Source organism: Cetorhinus maximus, chromosome 5 (assembly GCF_964194155.1).
Source record: "Cetorhinus maximus chromosome 5, sCetMax3.hap1.1, whole genome shotgun sequence".
Classification (NCBI taxonomy): domain Eukaryota; kingdom Metazoa; phylum Chordata; class Chondrichthyes; order Lamniformes; family Cetorhinidae; genus Cetorhinus; species Cetorhinus maximus.
Window position 1 is genome coordinate 98,988,516 of NC_135883.1, and position 27,776 is coordinate 99,016,291.

The 27,776-nt window shown below is 42.9% G+C and overlaps 1 protein-coding gene across 1 annotated transcript in view; it reads right to left on the minus strand.

Moving 5' to 3' along the window:
• Positions 1-1,393: 1,393 nt before the first annotated feature.
• Positions 1,394-27,776, minus strand: part of LOC144680325 (amine sulfotransferase-like) — a 33,103-nt gene continuing 6,720 nt past the window's right edge. Inside the window, exons 3-7 of the mRNA XM_078541307.1 lie at positions 24,947-25,149; positions 18,592-18,718; positions 17,103-17,197; positions 9,210-9,381; positions 1,394-1,592 (exon numbers count right to left, since the gene is read on the minus strand). Of these exons, the coding sequence (XP_078397433.1) occupies positions 1,477-1,592; positions 9,210-9,381; positions 17,103-17,197; positions 18,592-18,718; positions 24,947-25,149 (713 nt within the window). The 3' untranslated portion in view covers positions 1,394-1,476. The remainder of the gene's footprint in view (positions 1,593-9,209; positions 9,382-17,102; positions 17,198-18,591; positions 18,719-24,946; positions 25,150-27,776) is intronic.

Sequence of the window (27,776 nt, forward strand, 5' to 3'; positions counted from 1 at the left end):
TTACTGAGACAGAGATGGGATCCTATTAGAAGGCAAATGGCTTTGATCACCTCAGGGAGTCAGGAACTTTCCAGAGTACTTTGTTCCCCCCTTATTTGTCCAGTGTTTGTGTTTTTTCCTTATCTTTACCAGTAGCTCAGTGTTTAGTCAAGTTGCCCCAACTATCAGAAGTGTAGAACAGGCTCGATGGACGATCTGTTTTTCTTGAAGACTCGAAACGTCAACTCTTTTCTTCTCCGCCGATGCTGCCAGATCTGCTGAGTTTTTCCAGGTAATTCTGTTTTTGTTTTGGATTTCCAACATCCGCAGTTTTTTGTTTTTAAATCTGTTTTTCTTTCCGTGTCTGTCTAGTTCTTGATTTGTACCATGGGCTGTATTCAAACAAGGAGAAAGTTAATGAACTGGCAAAACAGATAATTGGAGAAGTGAAGAATCATTTAAATGAGAAAGAACTAGGAGACAGGAAAGTGTAGAGAATGTAGAAGTAAGTAAACATGAAAATATGAATAAAAAGCACCAAAAATGATAGCAGGCAGAAAGAAGAGGGAGAAAAGTAGAGAAAAAAAGCCAAACCTTAACAGGGAAAAAAGCAGTTTAATAAATAGAGTAAATAGCTTTGACAAAAAGATTAAGGGAAAAGGATGTCTTTAACCCAAGGGACAAAAAGATAGCAGGCAACACTCAGTATGGGAAATAAACTTGGGTGGGTGGGGTGGAAATGGGGGCACATTAGAAAAAAATGCCATTCTGATCAGAAAAATGGCTGCAAAATAAAATCTCAGTTTTTTTAGTTTTTAAGATGCACAGAAAAGAATAGTGGCAATATTGGTGAGTGATGTGTGAGTGAGTACAGACTCTAGAGGTGTGTACACAAAGTGTTAGAGATCAAGGATAGACAAAGGCTTTCTGTAGTACCAGAGGCTGTACCACAGATCCTTGAATTCAGAGAGAGAAACATGTGGACTGATAGCATCCTAGACTGAAGGAGGCTATTCTGCCCATCACGCCTGTGCTAGCTCTTTGGAAAAGCCATCCAATTATTCCCATTCCGCTATTCTCTCTATAGCTCAATATTTTTTCCCTCATGTAAGACGAGGAAGATGGGCAAGAAAAAATATTACCAGCTCCTTGAATGGGAATGATGGAGCAGATGGAAAAATAGGAATGGAATTTCTAAAATGCATACTTCATCCTCAAGAAACAGGTTCATATGCTGAGAAAGGAAGATGTTGGTAGATCCAGTTATGAAAAACAAATCAGGCAGATGAGTTAAACATAGGATACAAAAACAAGGTCACTAGATTAGAACAGGGCAGATTTTTGGAAAGATGAGTGAGCTAGCTGAGCAGAAAGAAATTAGAATACAAAACTGTAGATCAACAATGTGTAAATTAATTTCAAAATTTAAAGCATCATGGTTTATGGTTAAAGTTCAGATACATATTCTCCATGTATAATAATCTATTGATTTCTTAGTTATTTGCAATCCCAAATGAATTTCAAAGGAACGTCCTTCATTCTTTCTTGGAACACTCGGTCAAACTTCTCTGATTGAGCCACAGTGAATTGATTTTTCCAGTCTCCAATTATGCCTGTAAAAGGAAAAAGAAGATTCACTTTTGGAATTATTAAATGAAACGAGCAGAATAAATAGAAACAACAAACCAAATGCACTTTGGCATTTTACACACTTTTCAGCATTGTGCATAACCATGGGCGTAACAATGATATCACCCAAAAGGCTAGTGAGTTTCTAATTTGGGTCTGTCTGGAGCATTTTCGTGTTGCAGAATCTGACAGTATTTCTACACCAACAATTTGTGGAACACAGCCAATCTGATTGGTTTGTTTTTTCACTTGATGTACTTATTGTACAGCTGGAAGAGGGCAAACATGCTCTGGCTCCAAACTCAAAGCCCTTTCCTGCCATTAGCATGTTTCACATTTGGGTCAACAATCACTGATACTGCATTTCCCTGCTCTGCAGAGGCTCTTCCAAAAGGCACCCACTGAATCCTTCCTCTTTCAGAGTGTGGATACCATGGACTGCAGCAGTCTCATTTAATAATGTCGCTAGATCAGATACCATCTGAATAAAATCTCCAAGACAGAACCCCTCATTATGCAGCCCAATGAATTTCATCCTCACTTGCTCCTAGTTCTGGCCACAGGTTAAGCATTAAAAGGGCTTGATTTCCCTTCACATACCCACCTCAAATTAAGCAAGATATCAAGAAACAGGGCAAAATTTTCCATCTGACCTCTTAGCCAACTAAACACAAGAATAGAAGTGGCAAGGTATGGTGCAGGTTCCTGACAAATTGATCCTATAGTCTCGGTCAACCCAAGGGAATGTGAGAATGGTGGTTATTCCTGGACTTGTTAGGAAGCTCCCTAGGTAACTGGATGAGGGGACCAGGGAATGGCCTCTTACTTCTGGGACCAGAAACTCAAGGCCAGCCCAAGTCCTTCTGCGCAAACAACTCCAAAGCTCCAGAGTGCGCTCCCCCATTAGGAGCTTGCTTGCCTTTAATGCTGCAGTGGATTTCTTACTGCAGCATTTCCCTCCTTTGTAGGGGTAGACTCTCCATTTGAGAATGCAAGGACATTTCAGAGAATTTTTAAAGATAATGGATAAAGAGTGACAAATAAAAAAGAGATAAAAGGAGGAGGATTGGTGTATTAACTGCCTGGTCAAAAAAGGGCTTTTAGGAAACTTTAACAGTTTAACTGAGGACAGTGCGTAAATGTAGCACTGCTTCAAAGAAAAACAGCCTTTCCTCTAATGGAATCAGGAGTTCAGTGCTAAATACATAGGAAGTTAGGACCCAAATTCCAAGGGCCTCATGCTGCGACTGTTCCCTAGTGAAATTAGCTCTTGTAATTCCAACTTTTCTTAAACGTTGACCACCCTTGGCATTGTGTACTGAATAAGTGCCCAAATAGAACATTTAAAAAGGTATGGATAAAGACACTAAATTGGATAATTCAAATGAAAAAGACCTTCCAGCCCATTTGACCTTATCCTTCCAATATACCAATTCTAACATCTTCATATTATAGCTTTAATGACCATCAGGACCTTTTAATCCAAAGAATAATACTTCTTTCCTTCAGCATTGTAACATACATACCAATTAGGAGCAAGAGTAGGCCACTTGGTTCCTCAAGCCTGCTCTACCATTCAATAAGATTTTGGCAGATCTGAATGTAACCTCAACTCCACATTCTTGCCTACCCCCAAAAACCTTTCACTCCCTTCACAGAATCACAGAATCACACAGTGCAGAAGAGGCCCTTCGGCTCATCGAGTCTGCACCGACATGTGAGAAACACCTGACCTACCTACCTAATCCCATTTACCAGCACTTGGCCCATAGCCTTGAATGTTATGACATGGCAAGTGCTCATCCAGGCACTTTTTAAAGGATGTGAGGCAACCCGCCTCCACCAGCCTCCCAGGCAGTGCATTCCAGACTGTCATCACCCTCTGGGTAAAAAGGTTTTTCCTCACATCCCCCCTAAACCTCCTGCCCCTCACATTGAACTTATGCCCCCTTGTGATTGACCCTTCAACTAAGGGGAACAGCTGCTCCCTATCCACTCTGTCCATGCCCCTTATAATCTTGTACACCTCGATCAGGTCGCCCCTCAGTCTTCTCTGCTCCAATGAAAACAACCCAAGTTTATCCAACCTCTCTTCATAACTTAAATGTTTCATCCCAGGCAATATCCCGGTGAATCTCCTCTGCACCCCCTCCAGTGCAATCACATCCTTCCTATAATGTGGCGACCAGAACTGCACACAGTACTCCGGCTGTGGCCTCACCAAGGTTCTATACAACTCCCTATTTTTGTAATGTATGCCTCAATTGATAAAGCCAAGTGTCCCATATGCCTTTTTCACCACCCCACTAACCTGCCCCTCTGCCTTCAGAGATCTATGGACACACACGCCAAGGTCCCTTTGTTCCTCAGAACTTCCTAGTGTCATGCCATTCATTGAATACTTCCTTGTCAAATTACTCCTTCCAAAGTGTATAACCTCACACCTTTCAGGGTTAAATTCCATCTGCCACTTATCTGCCCATTTGACCATCCCGTCTATATCTTCCTGGAGTTCAAGACACTCAACCTCACTGTTAACCACCCCGCAAATTTTTGTGTCATCCGCAAACTTACTAATCCTATCCCCACATAGTCATCTATGTCATTTATATAAATGACAAATAATAGGGGACCCAGCACAGATCTCTGTGGTACGCCACTGGACACTGGCTTCCAGTCACTAAAGCATCCTTCTGTCGTCACCCTCTGCCTCCGACAACTCAGCCAATTTTGAATCCACCTTATCAAATTACCCTGTATCCCATGTGCATTTGCCTTCTTTATAAGTCTCCCATGTGGGACCTTGTCAAAGGCTTTGCTGAAATCCATATAAACTACATCAACTGCACTACCCTCATCTACACACCTGGTCACCTCCTCAAAAAATTCAATCAAATTTGTTAGGCATGACCTCCCTCTGACAAAGCCATGCTTACCAAACCTTGCCTCTCCAAGTGGAGATAGATTCTGTCCTTCAGAATTTTCTCCAATAGTTTCCCTACCACTGATGTGAGACTCACTGGCCTGTAATTCCCTGGCTTATTTCTACAACCCTTCTTAAATAGCGGAACCACATTAGCTGTTCTCCAGTCCTCTGGCACCTCCTCCGTGGCCAGAGAGGAATTAAAGATTTGGGTTGGAGCCCCTGCGATCTCCACCCTTGCCTCCCTCAGCAACCTGGGACACAAATCATCCGGATCTGGAGATTTGTCCACTTTTAAGCCTGCCAACACCTCCAATACCTTTTCACTCCCGATTTCAATTTGCCCAAAAACCTTGCAGTCTCTCTCCCCGAGTTCGATACCTTCATCCTCATTCTCTTGGGTGAAGACGGATGTGAAGTATTTATTCAACACTCTAGCGATGTCATCTGGCTCCACCCATAGATTGCCCCCTTAGTCCCTTATGGGCCCTACTCTTTCCCTGGTTATCCTCTTCCCATAGATATACTTATAGAATATCTTGAGACATTCCCTACTTTTACCAGCCAGAGCTTTCTCATATCTCCTCTTTGCTTTCCTAATCGCTTTCTTAAGCTCCACCCTGCACTTTCTGTACTCCACTAATGCCTCCGCTGATTTGCATCCCTTGTACCTGCTAAAAGCCTCTCTTTTCCTTCTCATCGTAACCTGAATATCTCTGGTCATCCATGGTTCTCTGGGCTTGTTACTCCTTCCTATCACCCTAGAGGGAACATGTTGAGCCTGTACCCTCCCCATTTCCTTTTTGAATGCCCCCCACTGCTCCTCTGTAGATTTCTCCACAAGTAACTGTTCCCAGTCTACCTTGGCCAGATCCTGCCTTTTTTTTTTAACTAAAATCCGCTCTCCCCCAATCCAAAACATTTTTTTGCAACTTGTCTATTTCTTTGTCCATAACAAACTTAAATTGTACCATGTTGTGATCGCTATCACTACAATGCTCCCCCACCACCACCTCAGCCACCTGTCCAGCTTCATTCCCCAGAATTAAGTCCAGCACTGCGCTGTCCCTTGTTCAACCCTCTACATATTGACCTAAAAAGTTCTCCTGTACACATTTCAAGGAATCCACTCCATCCAAGCCCTTAACACTATGTCTATCCCAATTAATGTTGGGAAAGTTGAAATCACCTAATATAATTACCCTATTGTTATTGTTTTTACACACCTTTGCAAATTGTGCACATATTTGTTCCTCAATTTCCTGCTGATTATCCGGGGGTCTATAATAAACACCTAACAATGTGGCTGCCCCTTTTTTATTCCTAAGCTCTACCCACAAAGTTTCATTCGATGCCCCCTCCAAGATATCATCTCTCCTTACTGCAGTAGCTGACTCCTTAACTAATAATGCAATGCCTCCTCCTCTTTTACCCCCTCCCCTCTCTCGCCTGAAGACTCTATATCCTGGAATGTTGAGCTGCCAATCCTGCCCCTCCCTCAACCACGTCTCAGTGATGGCTACTATATCACAATTCCACGTGTCAATCCTCACCCTTAACTCATCCGTTTTACCTACAATACACCTGGTATTAAAGTAGAGGCCATCCAGCCTTGCCTTACTCCCTTGAAACTTACTGCAGCTGTACTCTCTCTGACTTGGTTGTTTTACTATATTATGATGTGTCCCTATTCTGCAAACATTCTGTATCCCCTCCCCCTGCCCTAATCAGGCTTCAGGTGAATGACAGTTAACTGTCGCACAGTCAGCTGAGTCAGCTATCTTACCAACCTTTTGACTAGACTACAGAACTTACAAAAATTAAAGAGAAATTAAAGAGAAAGACTTACCAGTTCAATTCCCACTGTGCACCAAAATTGCCAATACCCATGCTCACTCTGGTTGTATCTCACTCAGGATGAGCTTTCTCCCATTTGTGTGCTTATCAAGGACCTACCTTTGCCTTTAAAATATTCAAAGGCTCTGCCTCAGCCACTTTTTGAGAAAGAGAATTCCAAAGTTTCACAACCCTCCAAAAGAAAGAGAGAGAAAAAAATCCTCATCTGTCTTAAATGGGCGACCCATTATTTTTTAACAGTGGCCACTAGTTCTAGATTCTCCCACAAGAGGAAACATCCTTTCCACCTCTACCCTGGCAAGTCCCTCAGGGTCTTATGTTTCAATAAAACTGCCTCTTATTCTTTACTCCAGCTGATACAAACCTAGTTGGTCAGCCTTTCCTTATAAGACCACCTGCCCATTCCAGGTATTAATCCAATAAATCTCTTGGAACTGCTTTCTGCTGCATTTATATCATCCCTTAAATGAGGCCAATACTGTGCACAGTACACCAGATGTGGTCTTAACAATGCCCTGTATAACCGAAGCATAACCTCCCTACCCTTGTATTCAATTCCCCTCGCAATAAACATTCTATTAGCTTTACTAATTACTTGCCGCACCTGCATACTAACCTTTTATTAGTCATGCACTGGGACACCCAGATCCCTCTGCATCTCCGAACTCTGTAATCTCTCACCATTTAGATAATATGGCTCTATTTGACGTGCCAAAATGGACAACCTCATATTTTCCCACATTATACTCCATTTGCCAGAACTTTGCCCACTCACTTAAGCTATCTATATCCTTTTTGTAGCCTCCATGTGTCCTCTTCACAACTTACTTTCCTACCTTTGTGTCAGCAAATTTAACAACCATACCAATCGGTCCCTTCATCTAAATCATTATATAAAAAATTGTAAAAAGCTGAGGCCCCAGTATTAATCCATGGCACAGCACTTGTCACAGCCTGCCAACCAGAAAATGACCCATTTATGCCTGTTTTCTGTTTGCTACCCAATCTTCTTTCCATGCCAATGTTACACCTAGACTATGAGATTTTATTTTCCACAATAAATAGTTGATGAGGCAGTTTATAAAATGCCTTTGAAAATCTATGTACAGTACATCCACTGGTGCCCCTTTATCCACAGCACTTGTTACTGCTTCAAAGAACTCCAATAAATTGGTTAAACAGGATTTCCCTCTCACAAAAGCATGTTGATTTTGCTCGATTACCTTGAATTTATCCAAGTGCCCTGTTATAACATCTTTAATAATAGCTTCTAACATTTTCCCTATGACAGATGTTAAGCTAACTGGCCTGCAGTTACTTGCCTTCGGTCTCCCTCCCTTTTTGAATAATGGAGTTAAATCAGCTATTTTCCAATCTAACGGAACCTTCCCGAATCTAGTGAATTCTGGAAAATTAAAACCAATGCATCAATTATCTCACTAGCCACTTCTTTCAAGACCCTACGATGAAAACCATCAGGACCCAGGGACTTAGCAAATTGTTGGAACTGTGTGTTGACAAGTACCATTTCACTGGTGACTGTAATTTTGAGTTCCTCCCTCCCAATTCCTGATTTAGCACTATTTCTGGGATGTTACTTGTATCTTTGATAGTGAAGACCAATGCAAGATACCTGCTCAATTCATCTGCCATCTCCTTATTTTCCATTATAAACTCCCCAGACTCATTTTCTATAGGACCAATGCTCAGTTTGTTAACTTTTATTATTTAAAAATCTATAGAAATATAAAGATAGTAAGAGTTTCAAGCTAGCTTTCTCTCATTCTATTTTTTTCCCTCAATCTTTTAGTCATTCTTTGCTGTTTTTTATATTCTGTCCAATCTTGCCACCCATCTTTGCACAATTATATGCTTTTTCTTCAAGTTTTATACTGTCTTTATCTTTTTTCAGTTAACCACAGATGGTGGATCCTCCCATTGGAAATTTTCCCCTATCGTTGGCATGTATCTATTGTGTATTCTGAAATATCCCTTTAAATGTCTGCCACTGCATCTCTATTGATCTATCCCTTAACCTAAATTGTCAGTTCACTTTAGCTAGCTCTGCTTTCATGCCTTCATTTAAGTTTAAAATACCAGTCTTAGACCCAGTCTTCTCTCCCTCAAACTGAATGCAAAATTTAATCATTTTATGATCACTGCTACCTAGGGGTATCTTCACTATGAGGTCATTACCTAATCCTATCTTGTTGCACAATACCAAGTCTAGTATAGCCTATTCCCTGGTTGGCTCCAGAACGTGCTGATCTAAGAAATTATCCTGAAAACATTCTATGAATTTGTCATCTATGCTTCCTCTGCCTATCTGGTTCTTCCAGCCTATATGTAGATTAAAATCCCCTATGATAATCAGTGTACCTTTCTGACAGGTTGCCACTATTTCTTCATTGATACCCTGTCCTCCCATGTGATTACTGTTAGGGGGCCTGTATTACCACTCCCACAAGTGACTTCTTGCCTTCATCATGCCTCATCTCTACCCAAACTGCTTCTATATCCTGGCTTCCTGAACTTAGGTCATCCCTCTCAATTGTGTTAATGTCGTCTTTAAAAGAGAGCCGCCCCTCAACCTTTTTCTAGCTTCCTATCCTTCCTAAATTCACATACCTTTCAATATTCAGGTCCCAATCTATGCCATCCTGCTGCCATGTTTCTGTAATGGCTATCAGATCATACTTATTTATCTCTATTTGCACTGTCAGTCCAGACTATCTGCTCAAGCACTCAACACTCTAATCCAGCAATGAGTGCTAATTAAATGACCAATTAATGTATTTATGTCAACATTTAGAATTATTACCTTTTCTAAGAAAGGCCCCACTTGGGTTTTTGTTTTCAACATTTTCATAGTTCACCAATGGATTCATTTTCATATTTTTGAAGGTGCTTTGCTTCACAACAGTGTCAAGTTTCTCATCATCCAATTTTTTCCCAAGAAAGTCACATATTTTTTGTACTGATGTTCTTAAATCCTGTAGCATATAAATGTGGTCAATTCATTATTAAGCCTTGGCAGTTCAAAGGTAAGGATAACACCAGTTTTCATGATGGTACATGATGGTAACACCAATATTGTGCAAATACACTTTGAGAAATTCATCACAATTTAGCCCATGAGCTAAACCACAAAATATATTTCTTTAAGCTCCAAAAAATATAGCAGGGCAGAAGTTAACCTGGACAAAGTGGGGTGGCTCTAAAAGGAACAAGTAGCACCTGGTCCAAAGGTGAATTTGCCTCCAGAGTAGGGATCTAAATATTGGGCCCCAAGTTTAAAAAACCACACCACAATGATCTGGAAAAACTTTGACTGTCATGCTGAAGCAAGTTCTCCTGACCTTTTATAGGTGGAGGCTTGCGAAATCCTACAATGTATCCAGGAGTTCATGGACACCCTTTTTGCTTAGGGAATTAACCTTTGTCAACTTCGACAGATAGCAGGGAAGTCAGGAAGCAAGAGGGCTTTTAAATCTCCCTGGCAACAATCAGTCCAGTCAGTATATGAACTGCAAAGGCTTCCATTCTCTCAATGTTCAGTTGTTCTGCGACCATAACAAATGGTTCATGCAGGTGCGTGCGCGCAAGATATGAGGCGGGGACACTTCCAGAGTACATCCTCAGGTCCCAGATCCCTGAGATCTTCCAGGGAGCACATAGAATGCAGTGTTGGCTCCTCAGGGACAAGGGCTATCCACAAAGGACATGACTGATGCCACCAATGCCTCAGGCTCATGGTGAGAGAGAGACAGAAGGTACAATGAAGCTCATGCCGAAGCCTAGAGTTTGATTGAGCACACCACTGGAATCCTGAAAATGAGGTTCCGGTGCCTGGACAGATCTACTGGAGCAACCCAGTACACTCTCCAGAGGATGTCACGCATTACAGGGGCTTGCTGCACACTATACATCACCCAGTTGTGATGGGGAGAGGACCTGGATGATGACGAGATGCAAGAGTTGCACCTCTCTTCCGATGAGGGTGCAGACGATGAAGCCATTGAACCGGCCATATGAGGTAGGCATACTTGAGGCCCACATTGCTTCAAGATTCCAGGAGGATGATGAGATGCAGTGAGGAGAATCCTGAGACTGCTACACACGGTTGTCTGTGATGACTTTGGTGGATGTCCTATGGAAGGCCAAGACCTGGAGGGCCTGGCCTATTTTGGGGTCCTGCTGTGTGGCAGTGCCATCTTCCTTGGCCTACAAAGCTGGAGACAGAGGAAGAAAGGATTCAGATGGGCTGGACACTCCTGGAGTCACCTGGGTGGATGGCCCTGGGGTGTGCACCTGCTGATCCTCCTCCCAATGGGTGCCCAATGGCCCCTGGCTGACTCCTTGAAAGGAAGGGAAAGCTGGACTGAGCTTGAGATACCCAGCTCCCCTCGTGGTGACACTGATGAGTGCCGGGAAGTGCCTCAGCAATGGAGTGCAGCTCCTGCAGCAGTGCAGGACCGATGTCCTGGACCAAGGTCTTCATGGCAGCTGCCATCCTGCCAGTGTTGACCTCTGCGCATTAGCATGCTGGCGCTCATCTCAAATGGACTCCTTCATCATGCCTTGCAGTCTGAGGAATACAGCGGACATTCCTTCCCAATGTTCCCAAGCTTGCCTTTTCAGCTCCAGCAACTGTGACATGACCGAGTCCAGAGGCTCATCATCTGACTCGGACTCAGCAGATTTCTGGCCTCCAGCAGTCCTCCAAGTGCAAGACACCTGGAAAGTCCCTGCCACTGCCTGCTGTGGATCAGATGGTGTGATGTACTTACTAGATTGTGACCCCGCGGCTACTTTAGAACTAGGTCCCACTGAAGTGCATTTCTGCAATGGTGGAGGGTGTGCATGAGTCATGATGGGTCTTCAACTAGGGTGTCAGATTCCTCTTCCAAGGTGTTTTTGAGGCTGGAGTCAAGGACCTGGCTTGTAGACCCCCTCAGCTGCTTCCCTGCCTACAAAAGCAAGGGGAGATAATTATGCATGGCAGGAGACCTCACTCAGTATGGTTGTCTGATGGATGATGCACTCCTGGATCCTCACTGTCCAGCATAGGAATGGTCCACATCATTGCTGGGCAGCTGGATGGCTCTACTTTCAAAGAATGAGGGGGCCTTGATGTCAGGCATTCCTTCACCAGTCTGCAACCTCTCCCTTTTGTTGTGTGCCAGCTTGTCCTGTATGAATACAGATGCAGAGAGTAAGCAGGACACTGCTGCCTGCCAGGTAAGAAAGATGCCTGACATGTGGGTGGTGAGTTGGGCCATGGACAGGATGAGGGCACTATCTGCAGGGCAGATGAAGGTGAGAGAGATTGGTGATATCTCTTGAACTGGATGTGTGATGGGTTTGTGAATGTGAGAGGTGAGAGCTGAGAGTGATGAAAAGATTGACTTACCCTGGCGGAACAGAGGAGATCATTCATCCTCTTTCGGCACAGGGTAGCTGTGCTCTTTGAGGGAGATTGTGCTGACCACTGCCTCCCAGGCTGGGTTTGTCACTTTGGATAAGGTCCTTTGCCCAGAGTGGGGAGAGATGACATCGTGGCAGGCCTCCACTATAGCCAGTAGATGCTCGAGGGAATTGTTGCTAAATTTGGGGGCAGCATGTTTCCTCCCTTTGCCAGCCATCAGTTCCCAGCAGCCTCCTATCCCTTGAAGGGTGCAAGCTCTGTGCAGGGGCGGCCTTTAAATATGGGACTCGGTTTACTGAAGTCTTGATTTCATGGTAGGGCGGGGGAATCAGAGGCTGCCCTGCCAGCGATATGATGTAAAACCTGTGCTTCTCAATTTTTTTGAAACAAAGTGGCGCATGATATGGTGGAAAAAGCTGCCATTGCCATTGGCAGGCCACACACCAATTTCCCCGCCCGATTTTCGGCTTTGCCGATTTCTGGGACGATCGCACCCGTAGTCTAAGTACCTTGGTAACCATACAACGGACACATCAAATCGCTCTCACTCCTCCCCAACTCACCCCTACTCTCTGACCAACCCCCTCCTGACCCGACTAGCCTCAAACTTCTGACTACAACTCCTGACCTCACCACCCTACCTCCTCACCCACTTACCTTCTGTCTGTGGCTTTCCAAAGAAACTTTTGGACATTTCAACAGCTAATCCTGTAAAATAAAAGGGAGGGTGATTTCGGTAGGATCTTCAATTAGAAGATTGCCCCAAAACATTGGAGGAAGGCATGGGTGTCATTTTTCATCTGATCAGGGCCAGAAATGCTCTTTCCGACCCTGAACGTAAGATTCAGGCCAACATTGCTAAAGTAGAGCGGAGTAATTTGGTACTACCACCATGGGAGCAGCCCAAGTTAGATGGTAGTGCAAGCATGTGTAGTGTTAAGGTAACTATAAATAAGGTACTGCAATGTAATCCAGCCAATACTTTGCCAAATGTGAAGGATCTGTTCCCAATGTCGTCAGGAGGCCAGATTTTTTTCAGGTCTGAAACATCTATCTGCAATTTGAGTTAGATGAGTCCAAGCATAATATTTCAGTTTCATAGGCTGCTGTTTAGTGTTTCTTCAGTCCCTGGAATTGAGCCAAATTTTGTAAGGAATTCAAGGAGTAGTATGCCATTTGGATGACACTTATTTAGTCTGACATGGGCTGAATCTTACCTACGTCAGGAGAGCTAGGTGGGAGCGGGCGGGGGCGGGCGTGGAGCTGATCGGTTGCACGCCGCCATTTTACACGGGCGGGTCAGTTAAGGCCCGTCCAGCGTAATACGCGTTCCGTAGCATTCAGCGCTACCTGTGCTGGCAGGGGAGGAGGGAGAGTCGGGGCATGCACGCGAAAGAGCACAGCAATCTCCGAGGCACGGAGCTGCCTCAGGGAGATTAAGTTCCTAATAAAACGTTTGAATAAAGGAAGTAAAAAATTATTTAAACATGTCCCATCATGTGACAGTGTCACATGAGCTGGGACATGTTTGTGAATTTTGCACAATTTAATTATTTATTTTATAAAACCTTCAGGAAATCTCATCCTGCCCGACAATGAGGTTTCTTGAAAAACGCGAAGGCTGCTTGGGCTCTTCATCTGGTTAACTACTTCAGCATGGTTAACCACTTTAATTGCTTTTCTAAGGGTCTTAATAGGCCGTTGACAAACCGAACGCAATATCGAAATGATGCGCGATGATGTCGGGACACACGCCCGACATCATCTTATGCGCGGCGTGTCAGGCCCGCCCCCGCACACTGACGGCAATATTCTGGTCCATGGGTCTGCCTGTTTGGAGCTGAAATAAGATGCTCCAATGTTAGGAAAAGCATGGAGTTCAGGGGAAGGCACACATGTGAAAGGTTTCAAAACTCTGTAGTGTATTTGGGTCACAGGGTAGACAAAGATGGGTTACATCTTACCAAAAGCAAGGCTCAAACAATAAGAAGTGCACTATTCAGTACTAGAGCTTAGATATTTTTGGGCTTAGTGGATCACTACAGTATATTCATACTAGATTTGGCAACTGGAGGATGGATGAGTCACGGCACTGGACAAAAATGTGAAAAGCATTCAAGTTGTGCAAAAGTCAACTGGTAGATAGTACAATGCTTGTACATTATGTGCATCCAAAGACATTAAGCTGGCACGTGATGCTATGCTCTCATGTGTTGGGTGATGGCAAGGAGAGACTGATTGCATTTGCACAAGTTGTATGGCATTTGAACTTTAGTGTAACATTTTTATTAAGGATAATTGTATCCTCTTGTGGCCATTTATGTATATACAGTCAAACCAGAATAAACTACTTTTCAGTTGATGCTTTGAACTCCATGTGCCACACACACTTTTCTGTCCAGAAGTAACCAAAAGATTTTAAAAGTTCTAAATAGAAAGGGAAAGGGTTATAGATAAAAACTCATCAGATTGGATAGGGTGGATTTTAGAACTAAGTTAGGAAGGAACTAGCTGGCAAGATGAAAGGGAAATTCATATTAGTTCCTTCCTCATTCAATTCGAAAATCCACCCTATCCAATCTGATGGTTTGTAATCATAACCCTTCCCCTTTCATTTTAGAACTCATTCTGGGTGGCAAACGGGAGGAAGCCCAGAAAACTGAGGTCTCATTTCTCAACCCAATTGTAACATTGACAAAACCTAGTCAGCACTTAGTGTTTCACTGGAAATATGGGCTTAGCTGTTCTTGGTTAAACATTGAATAATTGTGATATTATCACAAATGCTTGTGATAAAGGGACGGCAATAATCATGTGTGATTGTAATCTACACAAACTAGAAAAAACAGATTGGCAGTAGAATCCTGGATGAGGAGTTCTTAGAATGCTTTTGAGATAGTTTCCTGGAGCAGCATCTTCTGGAACTAACCAGAGAGCAGGTTATATTAGATCTGGTACTGTGTAACGTGACAGGATTAATTAATGACCTCAGGGTAAAGGCACCCCTAGGTAGGAGCAACGGCAATACGATTGAATTTTTCATCCAGTTTGAAAGGGAGAAGAGTGGGTTTAAGACTAGTATCTTAAGCTTAAATAAGGGCAAATATGTGGGGATGAAAGCTGGGCTAGCTGAAGTGAACTGGGAAACTAGGCTAGAGGATAGATCAATAGGGAAGCAGTGACAGACATTTAAAGGGGATATTTCAGAACATTCAGAATAAGTACATGGCTACTATAAAGACAAATTCTAAGGGGAGGACCCACCATCTGTGGTTAACTAGAGATGTTAAGGAAAGCATCAAACTTAAGGAAAAAGCATACAACTCTGCAAAGATGAGTGGCAGGACAGACGATTGGACAGAATATAAAGAATGGCAGAGAATGGCTATAAGGTTAATCAGGAGAAAGAAATTAGAGAATGAGAGGAAGCTGACTAGAAATGTAAAAAAGGATAGCAAGAGTTTCTACTGGTACTTAAAAATAAAAAGAGTAAGTAAAGTGAGTGTTGGTCCTCTAGAGAGTGACAGTGGGGAGTTAATAGTAGATAATAAGGAAATGGCAGGGGAAATGAACAAATATTTTGCTTCTGTGTTCACTATTGAGGATGCAAAAAACGGTCCATTAATAGCTGCAAATCAGGAGGTGGACAGGAGAAAGGAACTTGGTGAAATTGAAATCTCTAGGGAAATTGTATTGAGCAAATTGATGGAGCTGCAGGCTGGCAAGTCTCCGGGTCCCAATGGACTACATCCTAGGGTCTTAAAAGAGGTGGCTAATGAGGTAGTTGATGTGCTGGTGTTAATTTTCCAAAATTCACGAGATTCTGGAAAGGTTTCATCAGATTGGAAAGTAGCAAATATAACCCCTCTATTCAAGGGAGGCAGAAAACAGGAAACCATAGGCCTGTTAGCTTGACATCTGTTGTGGGCTAGTTATTAGAATTGATCATTAAGGAGGTTATAGCTGGGCACTTAGAAGACCTCAAGGCAATTGGGAAGAGTCAGCATGAATTTATGAAAGGAAAAATCATGTTTAACTGATTTATTGGAGTTTTTTGAAGGAGTAACACGCACAGTGGATAAAGGGGAGCCATAGACATACTGTTCTTGGATTTCCAGAAGGCATTTAATAAGGTGTCACATCATATTATGGATAATAAAAGCGCTTGGTGTAGTGGGTAACATATTAGCATGGATAGAAGATTGGCTGACTGGCAGAAAGCAGAGAATATGCATAAATGGTTTTTTTTCTGATTGGTAGAATGTGATGAGTGGCGTCCCTCAGGGGTCTGTACTGGGGCCTCAACTTTTTACATCAATGATTTAGATGAGGGGAGTGAAGACATGGTAGCAAAATTTGCAGATGACAAAGATAGGTAGGAAAGTATGTTATGAAGAGGACACGAGGAGGTTGCAGATGGATTGAGTGAGTGGGCAAAGATCTGGCAAATGGAATTTAATGTGGGAAAATGTGAAGTTGTTCACTTTGGTAGGAAGAATAAAAAAGCAGAGTGCTACTTAAATGGAGAATGGCTGCATAACTCTGAGGTACAGAGGGATCTAGGTGTTCTAGTACATGAATCACAAAAAGTTAATATGCAGGTACAGCAAGTAACTAAGGCAGCAAATGGAATGCTATCCTTTATTATGAGAGGGATTGAACATAAAAGTAAGGATGTTATGCTTCAGTTATACAGGGCATCTTTGTAAAGATGAGACTGTACCTTGAATACTGTGTCCAGTTTTGGTCTCCTTATTTAAGGAAGGATGTAAATACATTGGAGGCAGTTCAAAGAAGGTTTACTAGATTGATACCTGAAATGAGTGGGTTGTCTTATGAGGAAAGGTTGGACAGACTGGGCTTGTTTCCACTGGAGTTTAGAAGTGTGAGGGGTGATTTGATTGAAGTATACAAGATCCTGAACAGTCTTGACAAGGTGGACATTGAAAGGATGTTTCCTCTTGTGAGTGAGTCCAGAACTATGGGGTGCTGTTTTAAAATTAGGGGTCGCCCTTTTAGGGCAGAGATGAGGAGAAATTTTTTCTGAGGGTAGTGCAACTTTGGAATTCTCTGCCTCAGAAGGTAGTGGAGGTGGGGTCATTGGATATTTTTAAGGCAGAAGTAGATAGATTCTTGTTAGGCAAGGGAATCAAAGGTTGTCAGGGTTAGATGGGAATGTGGAAATCGAAACACAAGATGATCCAGCCATAATCTCATTGAATGGCAGAGCAGGCTCGAGGGGCCAAATGCCCTACTCCTTTTCCTATTTCTTATGTTCTTAATTACCTGCTTCAATTCCTCATAACTTATAAATAGGATGTTGAATTCATCTCTGTGGGTGTACCAGTCATGGATATGGTCAAACCAAGAGCTGAATACCACTATTAGAGAAAAAAATACATGATCAATGATAAAATTGAATTTTACAATGCAAATACCAGATAAGTTTAACACCTGCTGGATGCAAATGTTCTTGAGGTCATTGTACCTGCAGAAGGCAAAGTTTTTGCTAATCTTTGGTCCTGGGTTATTTGCATGCAGAGCAGCAGCTAGAAGACCCAGGCTCTGTACATTTGCCTGGTAGGAATGTGGTAGATCTGACTATCTTTGCATGCATGCAGCTCTTCCCCCACAAACACTTGTTCCTGCTGAGGTTGCAGAAAAAGTCATGAATTCTACATAGCAAAGGATGATTTGACCTCAGATGTCTCGAGAGCCAATCTCGGTTTTCCCAAAATATGGCCGACGGAAATGCAAAGCACCCAATTTCAGGGACTGTACATAAAAACTCAAATTCTCATCCTCATTTTTCGATCCCTCCATGGACCTTGCCTATCCCCTTTTTTGCACTTCCTACAACCCCAAGATTTGTGCTCCTCCCATTTTGGCCTCTTGCAGTGGTTGTGAAAAGTGCTATATAAATGCAAGTTTCTTCCCCACCCCCTACAATTTTAATCACTCCACCATTGGTGGTCATGGCTTCAGCTGCCCAAGTCTGAAGCTATGGAATTCCCTCCTTCTCCCCATTATGGTGCTTTTTAATATCTGCCTCTTTGAAGAAGAGTTGGGCCACCTGTCCAAATCTCTCTTGCAGATCAGTTCCAAATTTTGTTTGATAACTCTACTGTTACATGCCTTGGAATGGTTTAGTACATTATAGGGGGTATAAAAATCCAAGTTGTCATTGCTATCGTTAGAATTAAATAACTGTTGAAACCTAAAACCTATAATGAATCATGTAACGATACAGATAACAAACTGACGTGGTTAAAATTAGACTTGGTACTATAATATTTAGTAATTCATGGTCAGTAATTCTATAATCCTATGCTCAGTAAAGAAACCTGACTGCAGATCACTTCAATTGAATGTAATCATGGGTGCAACTGGCAAGAAATGCATAAAGGAAAATGCATGAAAAAGTTAAAGCCAAGGAAAGGATTACTTTTACCAACTAAATAAAAAAAATGGAGCCCACCACCTCAGGTGATGAAAATGGCTGAATCGTTCAGCCTTGAAAGCTGAGGGTGTGGGGCATTCTCTGTGAATGTCAGAGGTTTGCTTCCAAATCCCCACTACTCTGATTGCCGTAGACGCACTCATTAGGCCAAGGACTAAGGAAGAAAGAGAGAAGCACATGCAATGTGAATCTGTCAGATTTATGACTGGTTCATAGGACTGAAAGTCTATAGGCAAGTTCAACTGAAACTTGATAAAGGAAAAAAAAGGAATGGCAATGAATGAAATACACAATATGGTGAATGCTATTATTTACCTTTTCCTTCCAGGAATTTCTCCAGAAAATCTTCAAAACTTGATGGTGTACTTAATACTGTGACATAATTTTGAAAGTGATATAAAGACACAACAGTGTCCTTCGGATTTCGCATTACATAAATAACCTGTGTAAAATATCAGATCAGTCAAATGTAACATTATCAATATTCTAATATGCTATTAGAAGGTGATTACATGTAACTTATATTTCATAGCTTTATGTTTGAAATCATGCAATGAAATAGCAAAGTTGTCAAAATGAACTTCATTGATTTGTTGCTGCTCCCCATTGTTGCAGTCCTGTTAATTGGAGCTAACATTATGAGGTTACCTTTTAATGGTAGCAGTTTAAAGAAAGTTAATTTTGTCTCGATCTTCTGTCCTCACTAGCCCCAATGTCCTTCCAGTCCACCAGTTTCAAAATACTGATCCTCCTCTTCAAATCTCTCCGGTCTTGTCCTCTAACACTGTTGGACTTGTATGGTTTGAAAAGATTGCAGCAAACACCCTCTACACCTGCGACATCATGCTGCTTCATTAATTAGTGGCAGGGCCTTCAGCCACCATCCTCAGTAATCTGCAAATGTCTCTAAACTTACTCACCTTGCTTGCATTTCTCCCCACTTTCAGAAGTGTCCACAATACCCAAGTCTTTGCCCACATTTTCAGTCAACTTCTTACTTCCAACTTGTTTCTACTATCCACAAATGCTATAAAATGTAAACTATTGTTGCCTGGGATATTTTCAAAGCACCCAAACTACCAGTAGATAATGCAACTTACCACACTAGTGCTTTGATAAATTCTCTCTCGACATCTCAATTCTATTTCAGGCACTTCTGCTCTCATCCCTTCCTCTCCCAGGACCATGATAAGGTACCTCTTGCCCTCATATTCAATGGATCATCCTCTGCCATTTCCAGCATGGTACCAGGACCAAACAATTCTCCCCTCCCAGCATTCTGTAGGGGCTGTTCCCTTTGAGATGCCTTGTTTTTTCCACAATCACCCTCAACACTCCCCCCTTTCCTTGCGACACCTTTCCATGCAAGCAAAGGAGATGCAACACAGCCCTTTTGCCTCCTTCCTTCTCACTGCCCAAGAGCCCAAACAACCCTTCCAGGTGAAGCAGAGAGTTATTTGTTTCGACTTGGCATGTTGTATTCAATAATCAAGGTGGTTGCCTCTGCATTGGGGAGATAAAAGGCAGACTGGGAGTCAGATTTGCAGAATGCTTCATTCAGTCCACAAGCATGACCCTGTGCTTCCAGTTGCCCACCATTTTAATTCTCTACCTTGCTTCCACTCTGACCTTTGTCCTTAACCTGCTGCAGGTTTCTGACAAAGCTCAATGCAAGCAAGGAACAGCGCCTCATCTCTTGACTTGGCACTCTTACAGCCTTCGATTCTGTTACCCCAATTTTAGATCGTAACCTGTGCCTCAATATGGTTTGGTTTCTCTCGGATGTCTTTATTTCATTTATTTTTGGACAGCAGTTATTTAGGATCCTGCCATTCACACCTTCTCTACTTGTTTTCCTCTCCATTACCGTTCTTTTTGGCCTTGCACCATAGATCCTTATTTAATCCCTCCGGTCTTCCGCCATTTCACTGACGTTCCCTTTTGTTCTTCATCCCACCCGTTCACTTGCTCAAAACACCTTTACATTTCTAACTTTTCCATTTCTAATTTTTCCCAGTTTCAACAAAAAGTCACCAATCTGTAACATTAATCCAGTTTCTCTCTTCACAGATGCTGCCTGATCTAACTGAGTGGCTTCAGCATTCGGTTTTTATTTCAGGTATCTAGCATCTGCAGTATTTATGTCTATACCAACAGTTGTCCATTTCTTTACTGTTGTTTAGCGACAATTTTCCTGCTAAGAAAAGGTGGTTTGGGGACTGATAGGATGGTAAGGAACTGTCAAATTCTTCAACACAACCCCAACCTCCTCCAAAGACCACACTTCCAGTTTTAACAGAAGCTGTGTACATGTAACCTGCTCAGCTGAGGTGGTTCATCAGATATTTCTACAGGGAATTGAATTTAATAACTCTAGATGTCCTGGGGATTAAAAAACTCACCTGTGAAAAAAGACAAAGGTGCTTCATGAGGGTTTTTAAAAATTCAAGATTACTGGATAACAGGATAGATTAGTTCTTAGTTGTTTTTCAAAGAGGGGAGACAACTAATAGACCTCGTGCTTGCCAATTTGCCTGTCACAGATCCATAGGTCCATGCTAGTATTGGTAGGAGTGACTACCATTCCTTGAGGTAACAAAGCTCTGTTTTCACACTGAGGATACCTCCATTGCATTATGTGGCATTCTCATTGCGCTAAAAGGGATAGATTCAGAACAGATCTAGCAGTTCAAAACCTGGGCATCATGAGGCCGAGGGCCATCAGCAGCAAAATTGTATTCAATCACAATCGGTAACCTCATGGCCTGGCATATCCTGCAGTCTTATGGTCAAGAGCAAACCAGGAATCAACCCTGGTTCAATATTTTAGAGCATGTCAGGAGCAACCCCAGGCATATCTGAAAATGTGGTGTCAATCTAGTGAAACTGCAAACAGATTGCACGTAGTAGGCTGAATTCCCAGTATTTTCAGGCCACAGTTAATCCTGGAGCATAAGTCTTCAGTACTGCTGGCAGGCTATTGTCCAGGATCATAGCCTTTGCTATATACAGTGCCTTCAGTAGTTTGATATCACATGGAGCAAATTTAATTGGTTGAAGACTGGCATTGAGATGTTGGGGACTGGAGGAGGCCAAGATGGATCATGCAATACAGAGGTAAGGGACCCCACAATCAACAGATCAGATCTAAGCTCTGCAGTCCTGGTACATCCAGTCATTAGTGATGGTGGACAATAACTGGAGGAGGTGGCTCTACAAATATCCCCATCCTCAAATGTGTGAGCCCACCACATGCAAAGACAAGGCTAAAGCATTTGCAACTATCTTCAGCTAGAAGTACAAAGTGCAGATTTAGGCTGATCTTGACTTTCATGGGATAGCGAAAGCACGTTAACAACTTTACAACTCTCTCAATTTTAATTCTATGGACTTCAATGAAAACAGAAATGGGGAGAGATGTAAAAAACAGGCTGCCAACTCAGCATCCTATTGCTATTGATAGTGACGAACTCACAGGGAGTCATTTTCTGAGTGTGATGGTGGCAGAGAACCTCAAAATTACTCCATAAACAAGTTGTGGACTATGATCCATACCCTAGCTGTTACTGTAGCTCACTGGTGATCTCATCAGTTCAAATTATTTTATATGATTCATAACCCACAGCTTTGTTAACCTCCTCGACATATTGACCAGACCACGGAAGGACAGCAACCTACTAGTCAGGGCTGCCCAAGTTAAGGAGAGCAGTGGCTGACCAATGGGACACGATGGTCCCTCCCAAAACACAGCCCTGGCAGATGTGAACCAACCTCCCTGGTGTGTTGGGGGGCCGGGGGGTGGAGCTGGGGGGAGGGGGTGGGGGTGGGGGGGTTTGGGGTGGGGGGGGGGGGGGGGTGGGTGGTGAGGGGCGGGGGGGGGTGGAAAACAGTTCTTCTACTACCTTGTGGATATCCCAGGAGAGTTGAAGGCTAAGGGAGTAAACAACTGGTTGATAACGCATACAAGATCAACATGGGACTTGGGGATTGAGTGGGCAGATTTAAAAAGGTCATTGTCAAAAGCAGCAATGACGACATACATGAGGAAAATACATTTTCATGCAATGAGTTATTAGGATCTGTAAAGCACTGACCTAGACTGTGATGGAGGCAGGTTCATCAATTAAGGCATTCAAAAGGGAATTACATTGTTACCCAAGAATATGAAGGGTTATGGGAAGAAGGTGGAAGAATGGCGCTAGGTGAAATGCTCATTTGGAGAGCTGGTGCAGACATGCTGGGCCAAATGACTTCCTTCTGCACTGAAACAGTTCTGAGATTCTGTGAAGAGACCATGCTCACAATGTTCACCTGGCAGGGGAACAGTTCAGAGGAAACATTTTGCAAGGCTGCAAAGTATAGGCTCTGCTACTATCGACGATAGAATGCCTTACGAATGGTTCAGAATTTTTTTTTCTCTCTGCCTCAACTCAAACAAGGTCAGTTAACCTCATGAGTATTTATGTTCCAACGCTCCACTACAGAGTGAATGATCAGTTCTAGGAGGAGCTCGACACTGCTTTCAGCAGAATCCCCAAATCAGAACATCTTAATCTACTCGGGGATTTCAATGCAAGAGTGGGCATGGACCATGAGGCATGGCCCTCCTGCCTGGGACATCATGGCCTGGAAAGAAATAAGAATTGACAGAGACTACTGAGATTCATGTAACTAAACACCTTTAAAGCAAGCCATACCACAAGGTGTCCTGGAGATATCCAAGACACCAGCTGGATCTGATCACCAGATATAACTCTGAACCCAGGCAGCTACCACTTCACTGACTGTGATACAGGTCACTCCCTGGTGTGCATGAGGGTGAGGACATAATACTGGAAAACTTTTCATTCAAAGCAGAAATACTGCACTCATCAACATCAGCCATGCTGTGTACCCAGATAAGAACCAACAGATTCACAATTTGATTGAACAGGCACTCCCAACATTCCCACACAACGCAGACACAAAATGGAACAGAAACCACACTACATACAGGAAGCAAGAGTAGAAAAATGCTACGATGGAACCTGTCATTGAAGCCAAGTGGTCCCCTCTCATTAATTACAAGAGATTGAGTGAGAAAACTCAATGTATTAAGAGCTGCTTGAAGTAAACTCCACCTGCTATGTGGTGTGCCAATGACTACTGATAATGACTTCAATGTAGAGAATGTGAGGGGCATGCATGGAGCAATCAAAAAAACAAGTCCAAAGAAAAACATCTCCAATGAAAACAAATATGTGGGAGGTCATCAAATGGAATAGATTGTTGGAGTGTTAGGATAGTACACTACGGAGAACACCATGACAGAGGACGCTCTAGACACCATAGAAAGCTTGCCCATCAGGGAAGAGCTGTATATCGAACCCATGGTTAATGAGCTTGGCAAAGCTATTGTCTTGCTTACCATGGGCTAAACTCCAGATGCTGAACTCCAAGCACAGGAAACTGGCACTCCTCCAGCATCTGTGCAACTGTCTGAGGGAGCGGTGCCCCAGGATATGCGTGATGCAAAGATTGTGCTCTGTACAAGAACAAGGGTGACTGCAACAACTACTGAGGCAGCTCCCTGTGGGAAAAGTATTTGCTGATCTTGCCCTTTCAGACTGCAGCTCTTGGCTGAAGGCATCTATCCTGAATCAAAGTGATTTTAGAACTGGAGGATGTACAGTTGATGTGATCTTCTCTGTCTGGCAACCGAGAGAGAAATGTGAATGAAAAGGAGATACTATATATTAGCTTCATTGAGCACGAAGCATCAACCAGGTGAGCAGAAGCAGTCTATTTAAGCTGGAGAAAATTGGTTGCCTGAAGCTGCTCAATGTGATTTCCCCTTTCTCTGACCAGACGATGGGGTAACATCAAAACACTTTGAGAGCCACAGTGGGGTCAAACAGGGTGCTCTGGCACTGAGACTCTTTGGTATATTCTTCTCTTTGCTACTATCATGGGTCTTCAGATTATATGAGGGTATCTACTTAATTATCAGAACTGAGAAAGCTGTTCAACCTTGCCCACCTGAGATCCAAGTCAAAAGTGCAACAAGTTCTCACAGTTGTTCTGTGTTGACAATGTTGCATTAACATTTTCCATACCAAGGAACACATTCAGCAGCAAGTGGACAGACTCTCAAGCCCGTGAAGAGCTTGGTTTGACCATCAGCAGCAGGAAGACAAACATCATAGTCTAGGATGTTGCCATGATGCTATCAGCATTGACAATATGATGGAGATTGTTAATTGATTTGGAGCCTAAACTATCACTTGATGCTGAAAATCAACACTTGCAAAAGCTGCAGCTATTATGTCCAAACCGGGTAACATCAGCAACCTGACCGAGGGCACCAAATTGAGAGTCTACTAAGTATGTGTCCTCAGTGCACCCCTCTACATTAGTGAGCATAGGCAACACATGCTCGGCTGGAGAAAAGGCTGAACAGTTTCCATCTTTGCTGTCTCAGATGTATCCTTGGATGTATGTATCCAACTCAGATGTATCCTAGAAGGTTATCTCTAACCTTAATGTATTACTAACTCAATATATTATTCAACTCAGGAAATAGAATGAATATATATGGAGGAAAAACAGAGCTAAGAAAGGAAAAAAAAAACATCTGATTAAAACAACGAGAGAGCAAAGAAAAATTTAAAGCAATAAAAGGTGTACTTACTTTTCCATTTTTCTTTTTCAAACCCGCTGGAACAAAACGCTGAGGCAAATGTGAGACACACAAACGAGGTGAAGGCCGTGTCTGAAAATTTGAGTACGGCATTTCCATCCAGGGAACACGTTCCATTGTTGGTTTGCTTTGTACAACAGCTGCGTCACCATCAGAATAAATTAAACTCAAAATTTGTTGCATCCACACAGTTCCTGGCACGAGATAGAAATAGATTGTAAAGAAATGGTTGCAGAGTAAACCCTAGAATTACAAAATATTACATAAAAAAGTGGTCAAATTGTTAGATGATTTCAGCCCTCAAGTTGACTGTGTCATCTGCAAAATCTCTGAAGAAGTGAATACCTGAGTAAACCAATTTGTGTTCTCTAACCTGCCAACAACAACAAAAAAATGAATGTGCTGCATTGAAATTTCAGTTCTGCAAATCAACCATTCAATTCACCATGTTTCAAATTACAATAGTTCCAAATTGGTTCAGTCAGTTCTCCAAAGTTAATCCTATTCCTTTTCCAATCTTTGATCTCTGTCCGCCAAGTTAGTCTCTCAATTATCAAGGCAAAATAATTGATGTCATTTGTCCATCATTACCTATGAGTTTATGATATGTGTCCCTAATTTTTCCTTATGAGTCCTTTAAGATACTGCTTCTTTTCATACTTGACAGTTTTCACCTTTCTATTGTTCTTATGCCTTCTTTCCCAATCAATTCATATTCCTTCTATCTTTCTGTCACCTGTGTGCACTTTTTCACTTAATTTTTCCCCTCATTTCATTCATCCATGGTTGGGCTTTTTAAACACACAAGGTAAGAAAGTAATTTTGAACACAATCCTGTACCCCTTTCGCTACATCATGCCTGTTTTTGGGGGTTGTCAAAATCTCCATGATTATTTCTAGTGTGCTATATCCTTTACTCATTTCAAATATACTGGGCTGGATTTAATACTCCCCTTTGAAGGTGGGAGGAATGGGGACATGGGGCAGAAATTTCCCCCAACATGGGGGTTGTGCGGGGGCGGGTGCGAACCCGATCGATGCTGTACCGACATTTTAAATAGGTGGGCCAATTAAGGCCTGCCCAGCGTGACGCACACCCGGAAGCACTGTGTGCTCCCTGTGCAGGCAGGGTGGGGAGGGGGATTCCCTGAGTCCGAGCCTGCACTCTTTTACGTATGTCCGAGAGAGAGTGCAGAAATCTCCCTGAGACACAGGGGTGCCTTAGGGAGATTACTTTCACTTACGAAACATTGAAGAAAGGTAAAAAAAAAAAATTAAGGACATGTCCCCTCATATGAAACTGTCACATGAGCTGGGACATGTTCATTAATTTTTTCAAAAATTTTTACTTAATTTATAAACCCTTCATGAAACCTCATCCCATCTGTGGATGAGGTTCCATGAAAAATGTGAAGGCCGCCTGGGCTCTTTGCCTGCCCGCCAACCTTAAGATTGGACGGGCAGCATTCTTAACAACTTTAATTACTTTCTTAATGGCCTTAATAGACCTTTGACAGTTTGGCAGGTGCGTCGCCCACTTGGCTGTGCGCTCGCCAAACTGACAATCTAAATGACGCGCGGTGACATCGGGACTCTCGCCCGACATCACCGTGCATCATTTTACGTGTTGGCAAGCGGGCCCTGCCCCCGCTCGCCACCCCGAAAATTCTTCCCGTGATGTCAGGCAGCCTGCCGGTGGGTGATTTGAGGCCCTCAAGTATCCAATTAATGCCCAGTTAAAGATTTAATCTTGCTGCCATTTAACTGGTAGTGAGAGACCCATGCCAAGTGCCCAGTCTTGAGGTTTGCCTGTGCAGATGGTCCCACCTGGTGGGCAGGGGCCCCTCCTTAACAGCACCCCCCTTCAATGTTTTGGCCCCCAGGTTGCCCTCTTCCCATGGCCTCAAACCCCAGCCCTCTCACCCTGCCATTTGAACTCAGCAAGACCCCTATACTCTTATGAATCCAGTGCTGCATGCCTTTCTCCTGAAACACTGTAGAGCTGCTGGCCTCTGATTAGCTGGCAGCACTGGCGTAAGACTTCCTGATCCAGAAGGGTGGAAGTCCCATCTCCAACCTATTAATGGCCAATTGGCTGTTAAATGGCAGTGGATGTTCCCCTCAGTAGGCTCCTCCTGATTTTAACCAGGTTGCTGGTAGCTGATGCAGGGAATCTGTGGCAATAGGCTGTATTTACCTTCATGTTGGCACAAACTGGATTGCAATGTCAGTATTTGAGTGAAAAAGGTGAGCCTTAATTCAGGACAAAAGACCAGGCTGTACAATATAAGCAATACAAAATGACTGCACCTACATAGGCTCCCAGCCACCAGAGAAGGATATCAAAGGCATGGCATTTTCCCCCCTCTTCCCTGAAATTCCCTTCTTGTAATTTTTGGTAAAACAGTTCATTGCATCAGAATGAATTCTCAACAGCAAACATATGAGGCATTTTTTGAGCACAAACTCAAGAAACAAAAAAAGTGTCTTTGCTTTTGCATTGCAAGACATAGGAATGGTATGCGTATAAATAAACCCTTCACAGGATGTGGATTACTCTCCAGCCACATGGGCTTATTCTGACCCCAAATATCTGCATTAATCCTGAAGCATAAAATCTACTAGATGTTTTGGGAGGCATCTTACAAGCTCAGTATTTCAAAGCAGGCACTGAAGGAACAAGGCTAGTATTATGTAGATGAATGACTAGGTGTGCTAAAAGCCAATGTTAAAAGATCATGGACCTGTTCTGGGTGCTGCAAGACTGGATCGGATGATAAAGAGTGGCTCTGAATCAGGCATCTGTCTCCACATCAGGGGG